The sequence below is a fragment of the Lygodium microphyllum genome, chromosome 4 (genome assembly GCF_053477565.2).
Source record: "Lygodium microphyllum isolate KBCC chromosome 4, Lygodium_microphyllum_v1.1.10, whole genome shotgun sequence".
Lineage (NCBI taxonomy): Eukaryota > Viridiplantae > Streptophyta > Polypodiopsida > Schizaeales > Lygodiaceae > Lygodium > Lygodium microphyllum.
The window spans coordinates 112,100,461-112,116,632 of NC_141138.1; the positions used below are offsets into that span (position 1 = coordinate 112,100,461).

Here is a 16,172-nt window from a genome sequence, read left to right on the forward strand (position 1 = left end):
TCCACCAAAAATGATGGTGACAAAAAGAAGAAGCGTGGTAAGAAGAAGTTTGAAGGAGAGTGCTTCTACTACAAGAAGAAAGGACATGCAATCGTAGATTGTTGTGTCAAGAAGGCCAATGAAAAGAATGGTTCCCTTAAAATTAAAGGGAAAGAGACAGCCAATATGATTGAAGCAAAGTTGGAGTTATTCAGGGCGACCATTGAGGAGGTGTGCTCCTCGGCGCAAGAAGAATCTACCACTGACTCATGGGTGTTGGATAGCGGGGCCTCCCATCACATGACCAACAAGAAAGGTTTATACAGTTCTATGCAGCCTCTACAAGAATCCATCACTGTGACGGTTGGAAATGATGCAAAATGCCCTGTTGCGGGCAGAGATACCATTTTATTTGTTGTTGCAAATGGTGATGTCAAAAAGCTTTCAAATGTGTTGTATGTTCACGAATTTAGGAGAAATCTATTATCAGTTTGCTGCCATAACTGATCTTAGTCATGAAGTGAGGTTCAAGAAGACAGGTGCATAAATTCTTGATAGTGATGGCAAAGTTGTTGGAAAAGGAGAAAGAAAGAACAACCTATATGAGCTAAGTGCTCTTACAGCCACCGTTGGAGTGGGCACAAGTAAGGTTTGGTATAAAAAGTTTGGACACATTGGATTTGTAGTGTTGAAGGAGATGCACAAGCAAGGTATGGTTGCTCACCTACCTCCAATGACTGAATTGAAGGAACCATGTGAAGCTTATATGATGGGCAAGCAACAGAGAAAGGCATTTCCACAAGAAAGCAAGAATAGAGCACATGCTTCTCTAGAGTTGGTGCATGTTGACTTGTGCAGAAAGATGCCTACACAGGCCCTGGGGGGATCTTCTTATTTTATGTTGATTGTCGATGACTACAATAGGAAGATGTGGGTGTACTTCCTTCGTGATAAGGCTCAAGCTTTTGGTAAGTTTAAAGAATGGCTAACGCTTGTTGAGAATGAAACAAGGAAAAGTGTGAAGAAATTTAGAACAGATGGTGGTGGTGAGTTCAACTCAAAGGAGTTTGAAGACTTTTGCAAGAGCAAAGGGATTGAGCATCAATTGGCGACACCTCACACACCTCAGCAGAATGGTGTTGTGGAACACAAGAATCGCACCATTGTGGAGATGGCAAGATGCATGCTAAAGGGCAAGGGATTGATTAATCATTTTTAGGCTGAAGCTGTTAATACTGCAATCTACATTTTAAATAAGAGCTACACAAAGGCTCTCAAGGGAAAAACACCTCATGAGGCTTACACTGCTAAGAAACCATCTATCTCACACTTCAGAATTTTTGGATGTGAATGTTATGCACATATTCCAGATGAGAAGAGAAACAAGTTACAACCAAAAAGAAGAAAATGTATCTTCTTGGATTATAAAGATGAGAAGAAGGCTTACAAATTATATGACCAAGAGGCAAAGAAGATCATCACGAGCCATGATGTGGTGTTCAAGGAGCAGCTACATATGGTGGAGGAGGAGAAGGCAAGTTCTTCCACTTTATCATCAAGCGAAGAAGGTCCACTATGAACCTGTCTCAAGAGCTGCCCCTATCCTTAAGGAGGAGGAAGCATTATCTTCAGATGATGAGGAAAAAGTTCACCAACCTGACATCACCCCACTGGAAAAGCCATTGTTGCATTGGGTAAAGCAGCTCTATGACCACAATAATCTTATATGCACATCTGTTGAGGAGAAGGCAGACGGACCAAGGAGGTCTCAAAGAATAGAGGAGCAAAGGAGGGCTTCTGCTCACATAGTCAATAGCTCACATAGTCAATATGGCCTCGATGGCTGAGATTATGAGAGAAGTAAAGGAGCCAACTGACTTAGAAGAAGCACTTGTAGATCAGCATGGAAGTCAGCTATACAAGCAGAGTATGACATCATAATGAAGAATGACACTTGGGAGCTAGTGGATCAGCCAGCAAAGTGGAAGGTTATTGGCACCAAGTGGATCTGGAAGGTAAAGTACAAGGCTGATGGTACCTTAGAAAAGTACAAAGCTAGATTGGTTGCACAAGGATTTTCACAAGTTGAAGGGTTTTATTTTCAAGAGTCATTTGCCCCAACTGCCAGAATGACCACTATTCGCACTGTACTTGCAGTGGCCAGTTTACCAAATGGATGTTAAGTCAGCGTTTCTAAATGGTGACCTTAAGAGGAGGTATACATGGCTCAACCACCAGGGTTTGAGGCCCCCCATTCTGAGAACAAAGTGTGTAAGCTGAAGAAGGCATTGTATGGGCTAAAATAAGCCCCTAGAGCATGGTAACCAATGGATAGATAAGTTCTTTTTAAGCTTAAACTTCAAAAGATATGCCTCATATGCTAACTTGTATGTTTACAGGGATGGTGAAAAGTCTGTAGTGATTGTCCTATATGCGGACAACCTTCTTATTACAGGTGACTATGAAGATATAATCAACCAAACTCGAAAGGCTTTGAGTTCTGAGTTTGAAATGACAGACTTGGGCTTGCTGGACTATTGTTCGGGAATTGAAGTCTGGCAAGAGCCAGGAAAGATCTTCATCTCTCAGAAGAAGTATGCATGGGAGATCTTGAAGGCATTTGGCATGACTGAGTGCAAGGAGATAGCTACACCTATGGAGGTGAATGTAAAGTTATCCGTTGAGGATACATTAGCACTGGTTGACATTGGGAGGTACAGGAGGATGGTCGGCAGTCTGATCTACTTATATAATACTAGACCAGATATCAGTTTTACTGTTGGTGTTTTGAGCAGGTTCTCAAACAAACCTCCTGAGAGTCATTGGAAGGCTGGGATGCGGGTGCTCACATACTTGAAGGAAACTCTTGACTATGGTATCACATACGGTTCCGAAACTTCTCTTGTGGGGAATTGTGACTCAGATTGGGCAGGAGATAGTGATTCTAGGAAGTTAGTTTCTAATTATTGTTTCTCTTTGGGTTTAGGAATTTTCTCTTGGATTAGTAAGAAGCAACCAACAATGGCATTGTCTTCTACTGAAGCAGAGTACAAGGCAGCTTGTTTTGCTACATGTGAAGCAGTATGGTTGAGAAGGATACTATGGCATATGGGAGTGCAGGATGAAGAATCAATTGTGCTGAGATGTGACAATCAGAGTTGCATCGCCATTGCCAAAAATCCAGTGTTTCATGCACGCACCAAACATATAGAGATCTAGTATCACTATGTGCGTGATTTGATGGAGGATGGGATAGTGGAACTGGTCTACTGTCCACCAACAGAGGAGAATGGAGCAGATATCTTCACCAAAGCACTTACGAAGGATCTACTTCAAGTTTGTCTTTAGAGTCTTAGCATTGAGCCGAGGAGATAGTTCACCTATGGGTGGACATTGAGGGGAGGTGTTAGATATGCTCAATGCCCCACCCTCATAAGGTGCCACCAATGATCCATGGTGCTCAAAGTTGCGAGACCCTCATTATGAGGAGAAGCCAAATGTGAGCCCGGACATTGGTTGAGTCTTGACTTATATATCATATGAGGTCTATGTGATAGTATGGAAAAAAGGTGACCATTATGGGTCTAATCTTTGGGTTGGATTGAGTAGTTAAGCTGGTAGCAACTCGAGGCACATTGCATTGAGTTGCGGGGTAAGGGAGTTAAAGGGCCCCCTATTTTGGGGTCCAGGAGCCGCGGAAGCGGCCCCTAGCTGGGGAGTCCCAGGGGGGCCAGTGACCCCCCTGGCGGGGCTCTGGGGGCAGCACCCTTGGCCCGACGATAAAGGGAATATTTCCTAGCTGACTAATGGAGGCTCATATGGTAGGTCGGTCATGTCGACCTAACTGCCTTCACGGGCTATAAAAGCTAAACCCCTTCATAGCCATTGATGATCTATCTTTCACCCAGTCAAAGTTATTCCAGCTAGCCTTAAGCTCTTCACCTATCTTCTGTCTAGATCGCCATCTAAGCTTCACAGAAGTGGAAGTGCATGGGTGGACAGAGCCATCTCTGTATCAGTTGTTTGGAACTAAAGAAAATTTTTAGTTCTCCTCTTAAAGTGTAGTTGTTGTTGTGATTCAGATATATCTTCATAGATAATAGCTCCCCAACCCACCAACATTAGAAGCATTGGTGTAGATGACCAATGGATAGCCAATAGGCAAATGTAGTGATGGAAGATTTTGTAAAAGGGCTTTGATTCGTTGTAGTGTGGTTGTACGTATAGCTTTCCAATGAAATCTATTTTTCCTTAGCAACAACTGGTAAATATATTTTGTATATAAGGCAAGATTGGGGGTAGAGAAGTTGATCCAGTTTAAGCACCCTAATAATTGTTGCAACATTTTTACATTGAGTAATTCTTCAGGGAAATTTAAAATGGTTTTCAACACATGATCCTATAATTCCACCATACCATGATAGAGCCTTAAGCCCAAGTAATCCATGTGTGAGACAAACATAATGGATTTAGTCAAGGATAAAACCATCTCAGCTTCATCAATTGCCAACATAAACATTGTAAGATGATTTAAGGGTTCCTAAATAGTCTTTGAGAGGACCAAAATATCATCAATATAAACTAAATTTAAAAAAACTTTGAGTAAATTGAGTCTATCTAGCCTTGGAAATATGTTAGGGTAGTCTTAATGCCAAAAGGTAGGATAGTCCATTGGTAATGCCAGTGGAAAATCAAAGTGCAAGCCAACATTGAAGTTGCACAAGAGGGAGAGAAGAGCTCAAAAGTACATGAACAAGTCTTGCTTATTAAGTTGCTCATGAAAGTACAACTTGGGTCACTCTCACTCATCAATTGATGTAGACCCATGGGCTGTTTATATAGCCCCAAATGGCTAGGGTTAGGGTTTCCCCTTCCCCTTAGGACCATTCACACCTGCATGTCCTTATCCACTCCTGCATAAGGAGAGTTCATATGCCTATACTCTCAACACCCCTCAATGCTAGGTGGAATTGGAATACAAAGTGTAAGAGAATGCCCCCCCTTAACCCAAACTAGGATGCCTCTATAGATCAGACTACAAGGATAGTTATAGGCAGAAAGGATACATGACTCAGAAGAGTCGATCATTGGTGGATTGGGAGGCAAAATTGGCCTCCAACTCCTTAGATACTTCAGGATGGTTAGGACATTTACTAGTAATATGTCCTATCTTCTTACATTTATTACATTTCATCTTTTCTAGGTATTTTTTCCAACAGTTGTTTACAATATGCCCTTTCTTCTTACAAAAGGTACACTTATTGACAATCGTATGAACCAAGACTTGGTCACGGGATGTTGGAGTAGATGTCTGATTGGTGCTTCCTTCTTTGTGATTCCTTTTCTCTTCATCCAAATAGGATTGGATGGTACTTGCCAAGGTAGGATCAGGAATATTAGAAAGAGTTGTTACAAGTGTGGAAAAGACCTTCGTGGTTGCTTTTTAAATGAATGGCAATAGCATCCTCATCATGGATTGGTGCTTGCACTAAAGAAAGCTGTGTCATGAGGCCCTTCGTATGAGAAATAAAATTTCCCAAGTCTTCTCCTTCTCTATATTCCAAGCTGAAGGTTTTAATCTTAAGGAAAACCTTAACATTTTTACCTATAGCACCATAGAGCTTTTCAAGCTTATCCCATTTCTCCTTGGCAATGGAGAGCTTATCAACATGATGAATCAAGGATTCATCTAAGTGTAACATGATTATTGCTTGAGCATGTTGATCATCCTCCACATCAGAAAGATTTGTAGGATCAATAGCTCTAGTCCTTTGAATGAGAGGCCAATAACATCTCTCCATCATTTTGTACTTAATGAGTACTTGCTAGGGGTGAAAGTCTTTGCCATTAAATTTACAAATTTGAGGACGAAGGTTGGCATAGACTGAGGCCATAGGAAGGTCTTACTACTTGCTTAGTGCAAGCAATAGTGTCTAATCCTTTACAAAGGGCCATTAGTGTAAGAATGACAACAATGTAGATTTTACGATTAAAACTTCAAGGTTGAGAATGGTCGAAAATCATACATATGGAGTATTCAAAATAGGACTTAGGTGGTCCTTGCCTTCGACCAACCCTTTTTTTATGTTTGACTGTTTTCCTTGGCTTTGGTGAAGTGAGCTTAGACTGCACTTCTAGCTCCTCCTGATAATGTGGCCTATTAGAGGAGTTCTTGGTGAAACAAGGCTGATAAATCAACTCTATGCTATGGGATGAATTAGAGGAGAGTATAGTAATACTCATTTCTCTAATTTACCAGTAGCAAATAGCAAGAAACATAAGCTAAATGCATCAATAGTGCTAAGAAGCACTTGTACCAACTTCCATTCTTCTACTCATAATGAAGGTCGATCTTTACAAGCTTAGAAGTGCCCATGGAATTAGCCTTTTTGATCCGCTTAATCAAACATCCTTGAGAGGAATAGGAAGCCCATGCCCAGTAAGATATTTGTTGATAGCTTTGTAGTTTATTACCAACCTCTTTTTCCCATGCTTTTGCGCAAAATGTTTATTCACATAGAAGGCTTCACAATACCAAGCAAAAGTAGTAGGTTCAATGAGATGTTTATGTAGGAGTTTAGAAATCTCTTGTTTGCATAGAACCAAATCTTCCTCTTTTATACCTCTGTGGATAGCTTTGGTAGGAACAACATTGCCCTTTAGTAGTAAGGCAATGGTATATTTTTATCTTTTCTCCTAGAACATTAGTGGGCCATTATGCATATCTGTTTTGAGCTTAGTTTCCATTTGCTTGATTTCTTCCTGATGGTTTTCTAGCTCATGTTGTAATCACTGCTCTGTCTGTTTTTTTGGGAAGATGCATGTGAGAAATTGTATTTGCTCTAGCTTGTGTGGTACAAATATCTTGACCTTTTTCAAAATATCCGTACTTAATGTTTCATGTTTGGGAAAGTCATAAGGATTAGAGAATAATTCTTCTTTGATTTTCTTCTTTTGTTTTTACTTTATCTTGGAAGAGGTTGTCTTTGAGTCATCAACAAATGATTGGATTTTTGTAGATTCTTCTTGAGGTGAGATTTTTTGGAATAAGAAGTTGAGGGGAAATATTTCTATTTTCCTTTTAAAGAGAAATGAGGAGGAATTTCATGAGCATTCAAAGTATGTGTCAAAGATTCTTCATCTTCTTCAACTTCGTCCTTAGAAGAGTTTGAAGAATCACTAAGAAAGGCAGTATTTGAAGGGGCTGAGCTATAGGAGTCAGAGTCATAAGAAATGGAGTCTTCAAAAGAATATCTAGATTCTGAGGTAGTTGCATCAGAAAGATAGTGATGAATATTAGCAACCTTGGGTTTATCATCTTTCTTAGCTTGTTCATTTCTCTCTTGGGGACACTTATTGGCTAAGTGACTGGTATTGCCACAAATATAATATTTCAAAGACTTCTTTGAGAAAGATTGTTGTGCATACCTATGGTTATGTATTTGCCTTTTGCCATATTTATCATGTCTATGGGAAGACAGATCTTGGGAATTTTGGTGAGAGGAATACCATTGTGATTTATGATTCCGACAATGTCAATAGTGGGAGGAAGATTTAGATCTCCACCAGATAGATTGAAACCAAGAGGTATTCCACATGGAACATCTACATTTATCACATCCAAACTCTTTATAATACTTTCAAGCATGCTTGTAGATTTCACCGGGAAACTCTTGTTTGCAAAGAAATCAACTTTTGTTGATGCCACACTTCCTTAATTGTCAATGGCTTGGATAATTTGGCCCACACTATCATTGAAATCTCTTTTCTCCTCTTGCATTTTTTGTTTATAAAAGAAAGGGATTGGCTCTTGAAAAGAACACACTAAATGCTCTTTCATGGAAGCATTATGAGCACCCATGCCTTTATAAAGAAGATCTCTCATATAAATGAGATAATCCTTGTACCGTCTGGGGTCACATAATTTAGCCTTAAAAAATGTTTCCCTTGCTTCAAAAATATCATCTAACTTGTTTCCAACTAATTCACCTAGTAATAAAATTCAAAAAAGAGTGTGATGGGGTCAAGTTTCTGTGCAATAGCCAATTTGATTTAGGGATGGATTGAAGTCCACCACTGGCAAAGACTACCCACAAAACCATGGGTCATGGGATTTAAAACGTCTAGTCGATTTGCTTGAGGTTTTTCCAACACTTTTTGTCCTACATAAGTATACATCATATAGATAAGCAATTTATTTTATTAGACGATTTTCCATCAATTGACCAAATAGGAAAGCTTCCCACTTTCTCAAGGACACCAAGTTTATCAAGCTTCTTGGAGGATTGAGCATTCTTTGCATAATGTGTGTTAATGAATTTAGGTTGCACATCATCATAGTGATGAGAGTTAATAGGGATGAATTGGTCATCAAGTGAGTAAATAACATTGTCTCCATTATCATAAGAGGAGGCGATGCTATAGATAAAGTGATTGTGTACATTAGCATCCAAGATACACCATGCATGGATATTAGACGTTGGAGCACGATCCAAAGATTCACCCATCATTCGGTAGCCCAAACTATGGCAGGAGGTATCATCAAGTGGGCAGCAACGGAGTGGCAACAATAGTAGTAGGAACAATATTACTAGTCCTGTAGGAGTGCCAGCTGAGGCAGCAAGGTATATATATATATATATATATATATATGAGAGAGAGAGAGAGAGAGAGTAGAGAAGAAGAAGATTTACTACGTTTTTATGTCAAAAAACATTGAGAAGCAAAATAACCACCCACTTACCAGGTGGCAGCAGGGTCCAAAACCAAGTTGTGATGGTGGGCGTCCATCGTGCACGATATCACATGCAGATACTGCATAGCTCGAGCCTCGGCCCCCAAAGGCCGTACGGAATTTTGAAGTGACCTAATACTTGCACCTCTCCATGTCATTGAGTTAATCATCAGATCCGAACTTTTGAACAAGTACGCAGCAAGACAGAGAGCGACGGACAAGTTTTCGGACGTCTGATGGAGAAGCCGGGAAACCCTAACAGCCGCAGAAGCTACAGAACAGAAGGAAGCAGCTGCAGCTGCCCAAAGCCCTCGAGCTCTCTTCTCGAGCGCTGCCGATGGTACCTTCCTAACAGACACGGCTCAGGATTCTCTAGTGGAAGCTAAATTCCTGTATATATATGTCATCAAAGTTCGTTTCGTCAAGATGATGCCCATTTCCATTATCAATCTCATCCTTAGCATCTTCGGCATATCCGTGAGCTCCGTCTTTATCCTCTTCTGGTGCGGTCGTTACATCTGCGCACGCTTCCTTTTTCGGAGGACGCCTGGCGCCAGAGCCCTTTTGCTGTCGCGCATCACCATCAACCGAAGGGCGGTAAGCTTCATTTGCTCTAGTTATTTCACTGGTGGGTGTACGTATCTAGAGTAGTGAGGGAAGTTTCACACGAAGTTTTCCATACATTCGCATGTCTGAAAAGGAGCCCTTTTCCCTCGTTTTCCCCTGTAGTGTTCAACATCATAAGCTTCTACCCAGGAGGCATCACATATCTAGCTGGGCGCAATTGGGTGCACGGGCTGCTGGCCCCGTTTTGCCTATCATGTTCAACATCATCAGCTTCTGCTCAGGAGGCTAGCTGTGATTGGTTGCAGGGGCTGCTGGCTTGCATCTCCATTTTTTTTCCATGTAGTGTTCAACATCATGACCTTTTGCCCGGCACGTCCTGCATTCCTAGCTAGATGCGATTGAGTGCAGCAGCCTGCTTTTTCCTTGTTTTTCCCTATAGAGTTCAACATCATGACCTTCTGCAGCAGAGGCATGGCATACCTAGCTAGGTGCTATCGGGTGCAGGGAGCTGTTGCCTCTGAGCAGTTTGGAAAACTACAAGAAGTCTGAGTCATGGTGTCAGACTTCAAATTCCAATGAGCAGCCATTTGCAAGAAGTTTTTGAGATTTTCTCATGCAGGAAAGGGACCCTTTTCCCTTGTTTTTCCCTTTAGTGTTCAACATCATGAGCTTTTTCGAGGGAGGCATGGCATACCTAGGTAGGCATGGCTGGGTGTAGGGACATCCCTGCAGATCTCTGCTCCCAATTTCACCTAGCTAGGTATGTGGTCTCTCCCTTGCAGAAGCTCACGATGTTGTTGTATTTCACAATACTGAAATAGTGAGAATATATGGAAAACTTCTTGTGTTTGATATATCCTTCTATAGAAGGGTGAGGGCGCTAATCCTCACTCCAGTTACTTCATTGGTAGTGGGTACACATCTAGAGTAGTTTGGAAAACCGCAGGAAGTTTGAGTCATTTTATCAAACCTCAAATTCCCATGAGCAGCCATTCACAAGGAGTTTTTGACGTTTTCCCATGTTGGGTAAGGGGTTCTTTTCCCTTGTTTCTCTATTGTGTTCAAAATCATGGGCTTGTACTTTCCAGGCACCGCATGCCTAGCTAGGTGTGGTTGGGGCCTGCCGACCCCCCACCTTGGGTCAACAGCCCCCTGCACCTGATCACACCTAGCTAGGTACATGGGCCCTCTCTTGTAGAAGCTTGTGATGTTGTTGTAATTTACAATGTGGGAACTATGGTGGGATTTTGTCTAAAACTTCTTGTGTTTGTAACAGCCATCAGAGTACTCTAGAAAACTTGCAGGAACTTTGAGCCATTGTACCAATCCTTGAATCCGCGTGAGTAGTTATTCAATTCTACCTCAAACCCGATCCGCTAATCTAACAAGATGCTTTAGGTTTTTTAATCTTCTAAACCTTATTAGGTACATTCTGATAATCCACACCTTCAGTGGTGAAAAAATGGATATTATTCGTGGGTCTCACCTGCTGTTACCACCATTAATTTTGCACTTGGTGATGTGTTAGAGCAATAATTGTGCTGTTGTATTAATCTTTCTTTCACAGGTATATGCCATCCATATCTTTCAAAAATAATATGCTGTAGTCACGTAATTTGTTTCCTTTTTTTTGACCTTGCACAGGTTGAGCACAGCTCTGCTGGTGTAAACCCTATGGTGATTGCATATTTTCCAACCACCACTTTCCATGAAGGCATGTTCCAGTCCAGCCAAGATGCCATGTAAGATCATGCATATTTGGCAAGTTGTTGGAATAGGAAATGTTGGTTCTCTGTTTGGAATAAATGATTATACTTATCAGTGCAATCTTTGTGTGCGTATTGCTATTTTTATGTCTTTTAAGTTGAAGATCTCTAGCCTGGTGGACTTTGTTGGTGAACACATAATTTGAAGACTTGGATCCACCTTAAAAGCATTTTATTATGTGGCAAATTTCAATTCTATTGGAAGCAAAACAGCCTTTATGCAAAGCTTGCAGGAAATACTTTTCTCAGCGGAATGGCCTTACAACTAAAAAGCTTTTGAGTTTGTGACATAATGTTTGTATTTGTGGCTTAAACAGAACTAGTACAGAGACGCTATTTGGCCGTTGTGGAAAGACTATAGAAAAGTATGGTTAGCATTGTGACCCGCAAATTTATGAGCCACCTCAACTTTTTTGCTTGGTTTCTAGATCAAGTGTACATCTAGCAACAAGTAATAAGCCAAGCCAGCACCATTGGTTAGCTGCTAGTAGCCATTTGCTCTTTGACTGGTTGCTATTTCTTGGTGCTAAGATAGAAAACAATCAAAACCACAGTTGAAGGTTGTATGTTTTGATACATAAACTTCTTCAACTGGGTATTTTGCAGCCATCTCAAGAATTAGCATTTGACCATAGCTGCACTGTTTGGGTGGCCTTTAGAATTGTGACCCACAAGTTTATGAGTCACCTCAACTTTTGGCTTGGTTTCTAATTTGAATTCAAATTTTGTTATGAGTAAAAAGCCAGCACCATTGGTTAGCTTCTAGTAGCCATTTGTGCTTTGACTGGTTGCTATTTCTCGGTGCTAAGATAGAAAACAGTCAAAACCGCAGTTGAGGATTTATTTCAATCTTTCTAATGCAATGTTTTGATACATAAACAATGTTTTGGGGGTCTTTTCTAGGCATCTTGACATTTAGCATTTGACCTTAGCTGCACTCTGTTAAGGTGTTGAGACTGATCTCAACAGAGGAGAACATGCAGTTGTGTAGCCTTCAGTATAGTAGTGTCCCAAAAGAGTCTTTCTCAGCTGTGTCAAGAATTGGTGGTTGACCATTGCTGTACCTTGTTAAGATGTCCAAACTGATCAAAAGAGACGACACTGTCATGTATCCTTGACCCTTAAGTATTCCAGAGTCCTTGGACTGTTGTCACGTTTTCCTGGGAAGTAGGTTTATTCTCAGTTAGTAGTGATCAATACCATATTCAAGTGAACTGCTTGTTTTTGTGACTGAGGCAGAGCAGTCATCACTAATCAATGTATGGGTACTGTAGGGTTGCAAGCTGTTTTCCTTTAATATAGTTTGTGATTTGGACTGGAAATACAGGTGTGCAGTTTGTCTTGGTGAGTACAGGGTGGGGGAGACTTTACGATTCTTACCACAGTGTGGACACAATTTTCATGTGAATTGTATTGATGCATGGTTGCAGCAGCATGCAACCTGTCCTGTTTGTAGAATGTCTCTTCAGGGCTACTTTGTTGGGAGACTGATGCCATCAAATTCATTATTGTCTGGATCAACTAGTAATCCGAGAGAGAATGAATCAGAGAACTCAACTGCTAGAACATTGAGTCCATTGCCAATTGTATTAACTGGTGTCACACTATCTCAAGCAGTTTGTGACAGTGAGTCAAGTTGTAATGATCTCACTGAAGTGGTGACAGACAGACCAAGCTCTGTTGCTATAGATGTGGAGGAGAGGCATCTGGGGCCTTCAGCAGCCAGCTCTTCTGGTACAGTAGCGACTGTGACACTGCCAGGGGCATAATAACTGTATCTCCAATGGTTAATCTCCACAAAGGCTTCAAGAATGGTAAAGGTTGATTCGAGAAGAAAAGACGAAAACCTGGCTCTGAAGTTAAATCGGTTAAAAACTCTTTACAGGTATGTATATGTTGTAACTATTGTATGAGCAGTTGGTCAAGTTCTTGAGAAGGATGCAGAGTCACGATCTGAATATCTTGAGCCTTCCCATATGAATAGTCAAATCATTATGTTTGGGGCTGTGGTGTTCATAACCAAGCCATTATACATTTGGATGTGTACTTGCTCTGCTAATGTTTGTTAGCCATCTAAGTCTTGAAAGGCAGAAGACCCAAGTTCTTTGGGTTTGATTAGTTGTGGAGGTTATCTTGGTCCCATTTTGAGTATGAAAAGTGAAAGGAGTAAACCTTTTTTCCTTTGGGATAAAAGGATGAGCAAATGACTAAAGCTAGCTGGTAAAGCAAAAGTACTTCAGGTGTGCCTTCCCATTTTGTCATTTTAGCATTCTTTAACAAAGACCTTTCCAATTCTTCTGGAAAAAAAAATATTTATTTGGTCTTTGAGATGTCAGAGTCCTACTTCAAGGCGTAAGATTGCCCCCCATAATTTGTGATGCCTTATTGAATTATTCCCATGATGTTGGAGTTTACATAGAAATTCCTTAGTAGATGGTCTCTTGAGGTGGCCTTTTATCAATGGTAAGCTATTGCTCTGAAAAGTTGGGTACTTGATTTTCAAACTTCCAAGAATAATTGGAGAGGGTTCATCTGCTGTAAGCTTATTGGCTAAGTTGAGAACACTAAAATTTAATGGAAATTTATTGGCTAAGTTGAGAACACTAGAATTTAACTTTAATAGGCTAATTCTGTCATTTATTTCCAGGACTAAGTAGATGAATAGAGGTATATGAATTGTTAGGAATTGTCATGGCAATCTTCCTTCTTGTGGTCCTCCTCCATGAATGGGTCGAGCAATCCAGTATATTTTTGGTGTGAGGGAATTGTGGAAGATTGTTGGAATCTGTACAAGCTAAAGTATTCACGATAATTCATTCAAGTTTAATTTTACTGGGGAATTACTGAGTGTATTTATCTTAGTATGTCTATTGAGTGTAGGGTGCATATGGACTCTGTAAGTAGGTCATTGAATATCTATAGTGCTCATCATGCAATGATGGCCATATGTACAGCTATGTATATGCCCACATTCGGCATGATGTTGGAGTTGCATGAGGTTTGATGCTTGTGATCGTTAATGTGGGTGTGCTATATGCCATGATTGTGGTTATATTTGGGTTTGTAATTTGATACTCATGTCTGCCTGTCTGTATGTGGTATATGCAACAGCGCAGTTTCACCTTTGGTTTATGAATTTGTGACTGTATTCGGGTCGAGATATGAGCACATAAGAAAAATGGTTTTCTTAGAGATGACAAATCCACTTAGACTCCAAGTTTGACATAGAGTTAGAGATATGCAGTGATAGTGATTTGGAGATTCCTTAGTCTGCTAAATTCTAGGTGACAAAGAGGAGCTTGGCAACTTTTGTGGCATAATTATCTTAAGCCAACGTGGAAGGTCAATGACTTTGAAGTGATTGAGTTAAGAAAACCTTAGGATCTTCCTAAATAAGTCATGAAGTTAGATTAGCAAGATTGAGGAGTACTGATTCTAGGGGCTAAGTGCGAAGGTGAAGCCAGTAAACTCATAGAAGGACACATGGCAAGGGGAAAGAAATGAACCTTTTAGATGAGGATGAAACACCCAAATGTGTTCATAGCCCGTGATCTCATCAAGCAAGTTGAGGATAGTTAGCTAGGTTTGTCTTCGGAGTTATTTAAAATTTTCACCTATAGTTTGACACTTTGACTCAACCTAGTGAAACAATGACCATACATTATCAATACAATATATGTCCATGCATTATCAATACAATATAGTTTGGCACTTTGACTCAACCTATAGTTTGGCACTTTGACTCAACCTAGTGAAAAAATGACCATACATTATCAATACAATATATGTCCATGCATTTGAAGGAGGATTAGACAATATTCTTAAAGTTGGTCCTTCTATGTAAACAAACACATGTAGTAGGTATCACCTATCATTGTGGAACAAAAAAAGAAAGGACAAATCTGAGTCTTTGTCAATTCAAACAAGGTGTATGTTGCAACAGAGAGAACTACCCTAACATAGCTTTACCTTTGAACTCGAATAACTTGGATGATAAATTGCATGTGATCTTCATAACATCCTTCCCCCAAAACATTCTAGGACTCTAATAATAATTCACGGTCATCATTATACGATATCTTAAATGAAACAAGAAAGGATACAAGACTCTAATAATAATTCGTGGTCATCACTATATCATGGGTTATTTTAGGATCATTAAGTTCAAGTCCATCTAAATGTTTGTCACAAGTGGTAGGTCTTCATGTATATAGTCATGCCTTTTGGTTTAGTTGAACCATGTGTTATCTTTCAACATTTACCATGCATCGTCTTGAAAGACATGATGCACAAGTTCTTGCAGATATTGATTGTTAATCTTTGCACATAATTTTATTGGGAAGAAAACTTGGATAAGTTGTGGAAAGTCTTTGAGAGAGATCAACAATGTAGAGTCTCTTTGAACTCCTTGATGCTAGTTTTTGGATTAGACATGGATGTATTCTAGGGTACATCATGTTGAGGAATGGAATATTGAGTGAGTTGTCCAAGATTATAGTTGTTGGTGATCATTCACTTTTGATTGATCCAAGGGGAGTTTGTTGATACTTCTTAGCCACACTTGGCATTATCAATGGTTGGTTCTTACTTGCAATCATTATTGTACTGCTTAATAAGCTACCTATTATATTCATTTGGATTGAGCAATATTATCATGATTTTGAGGTCTTTAAAAGGCTCTTATCTCAACATCTATCTTATGAGCCCCATATTGGACATTTATCTTTGATGTGCATATTGATGCATGAAAGATTACTATTGAGGCAATTATGTATCAACTTGGAGAGTATAAACTTTGTTTTCCCATGAGCATTGTTAGTAGACAACTCATAGATGCTAAATTGAACTTTTCAACAATTGAAAGAGAGGGATTAAGAATGTTGCATACATAAATTTTCTTTGAAGACCATAAGGCACTACATTATCTAGTTAGTGCGATAGGACACATTGCTCCATACCTATTTTTACTAGAGTTCAATTTTTCCATGTGAAAACGAAAGCAACATTACATAGATGATCATGTATCAAGAGTGATAAGCGGGGAGCTTGTAGTAGCCATTATAGATGATCTTGCAAATGCCTACTTTAAAACCAACTAAGAGAGAAATATTCAATTGAAGCCTATT

The 16,172-nt window shown here is 39.9% G+C and overlaps 1 protein-coding gene across 1 annotated transcript; it reads left to right on the forward strand.

Moving 5' to 3' along the window:
* The first annotated feature begins 8,743 nt into the window (after positions 1-8,743).
* On the forward strand, positions 8,744-13,164 carry LOC148037479 (RING-H2 finger protein ATL3-like). The gene is made up of 3 exons (XM_087676435.1): positions 8,744-9,310; positions 10,925-11,022; positions 12,374-13,164. The coding sequence occupies exons 1-3, from the start codon at positions 9,140-9,142 to the stop codon at positions 12,813-12,815; spliced, it is 711 nt and encodes a 236-aa protein (XP_087532561.1). The 5' UTR covers positions 8,744-9,139; the 3' UTR covers positions 12,816-13,164.
* The last annotated feature ends 3,008 nt before the right edge of the window (positions 13,165-16,172 follow it).

Coding starts and splice junctions, on each gene's coding strand:
- LOC148037479 (XM_087676435.1), top strand. CDS start 9,140: ATGATGCCCATTTCCATTATCAATCTCATCCTTAGCATCTTCGGCATA. Junction 9,311..10,924: donor TCACCATCAACCGAAGGGCG/GTAAGCTTCATT, acceptor GACCTTGCACAG/GTTGAGCACAGCTCTGCTGG. Junction 11,023..12,373: donor CAGTCCAGCCAAGATGCCAT/GTAAGATCATGC, acceptor CTGGAAATACAG/GTGTGCAGTTTGTCTTGGTG.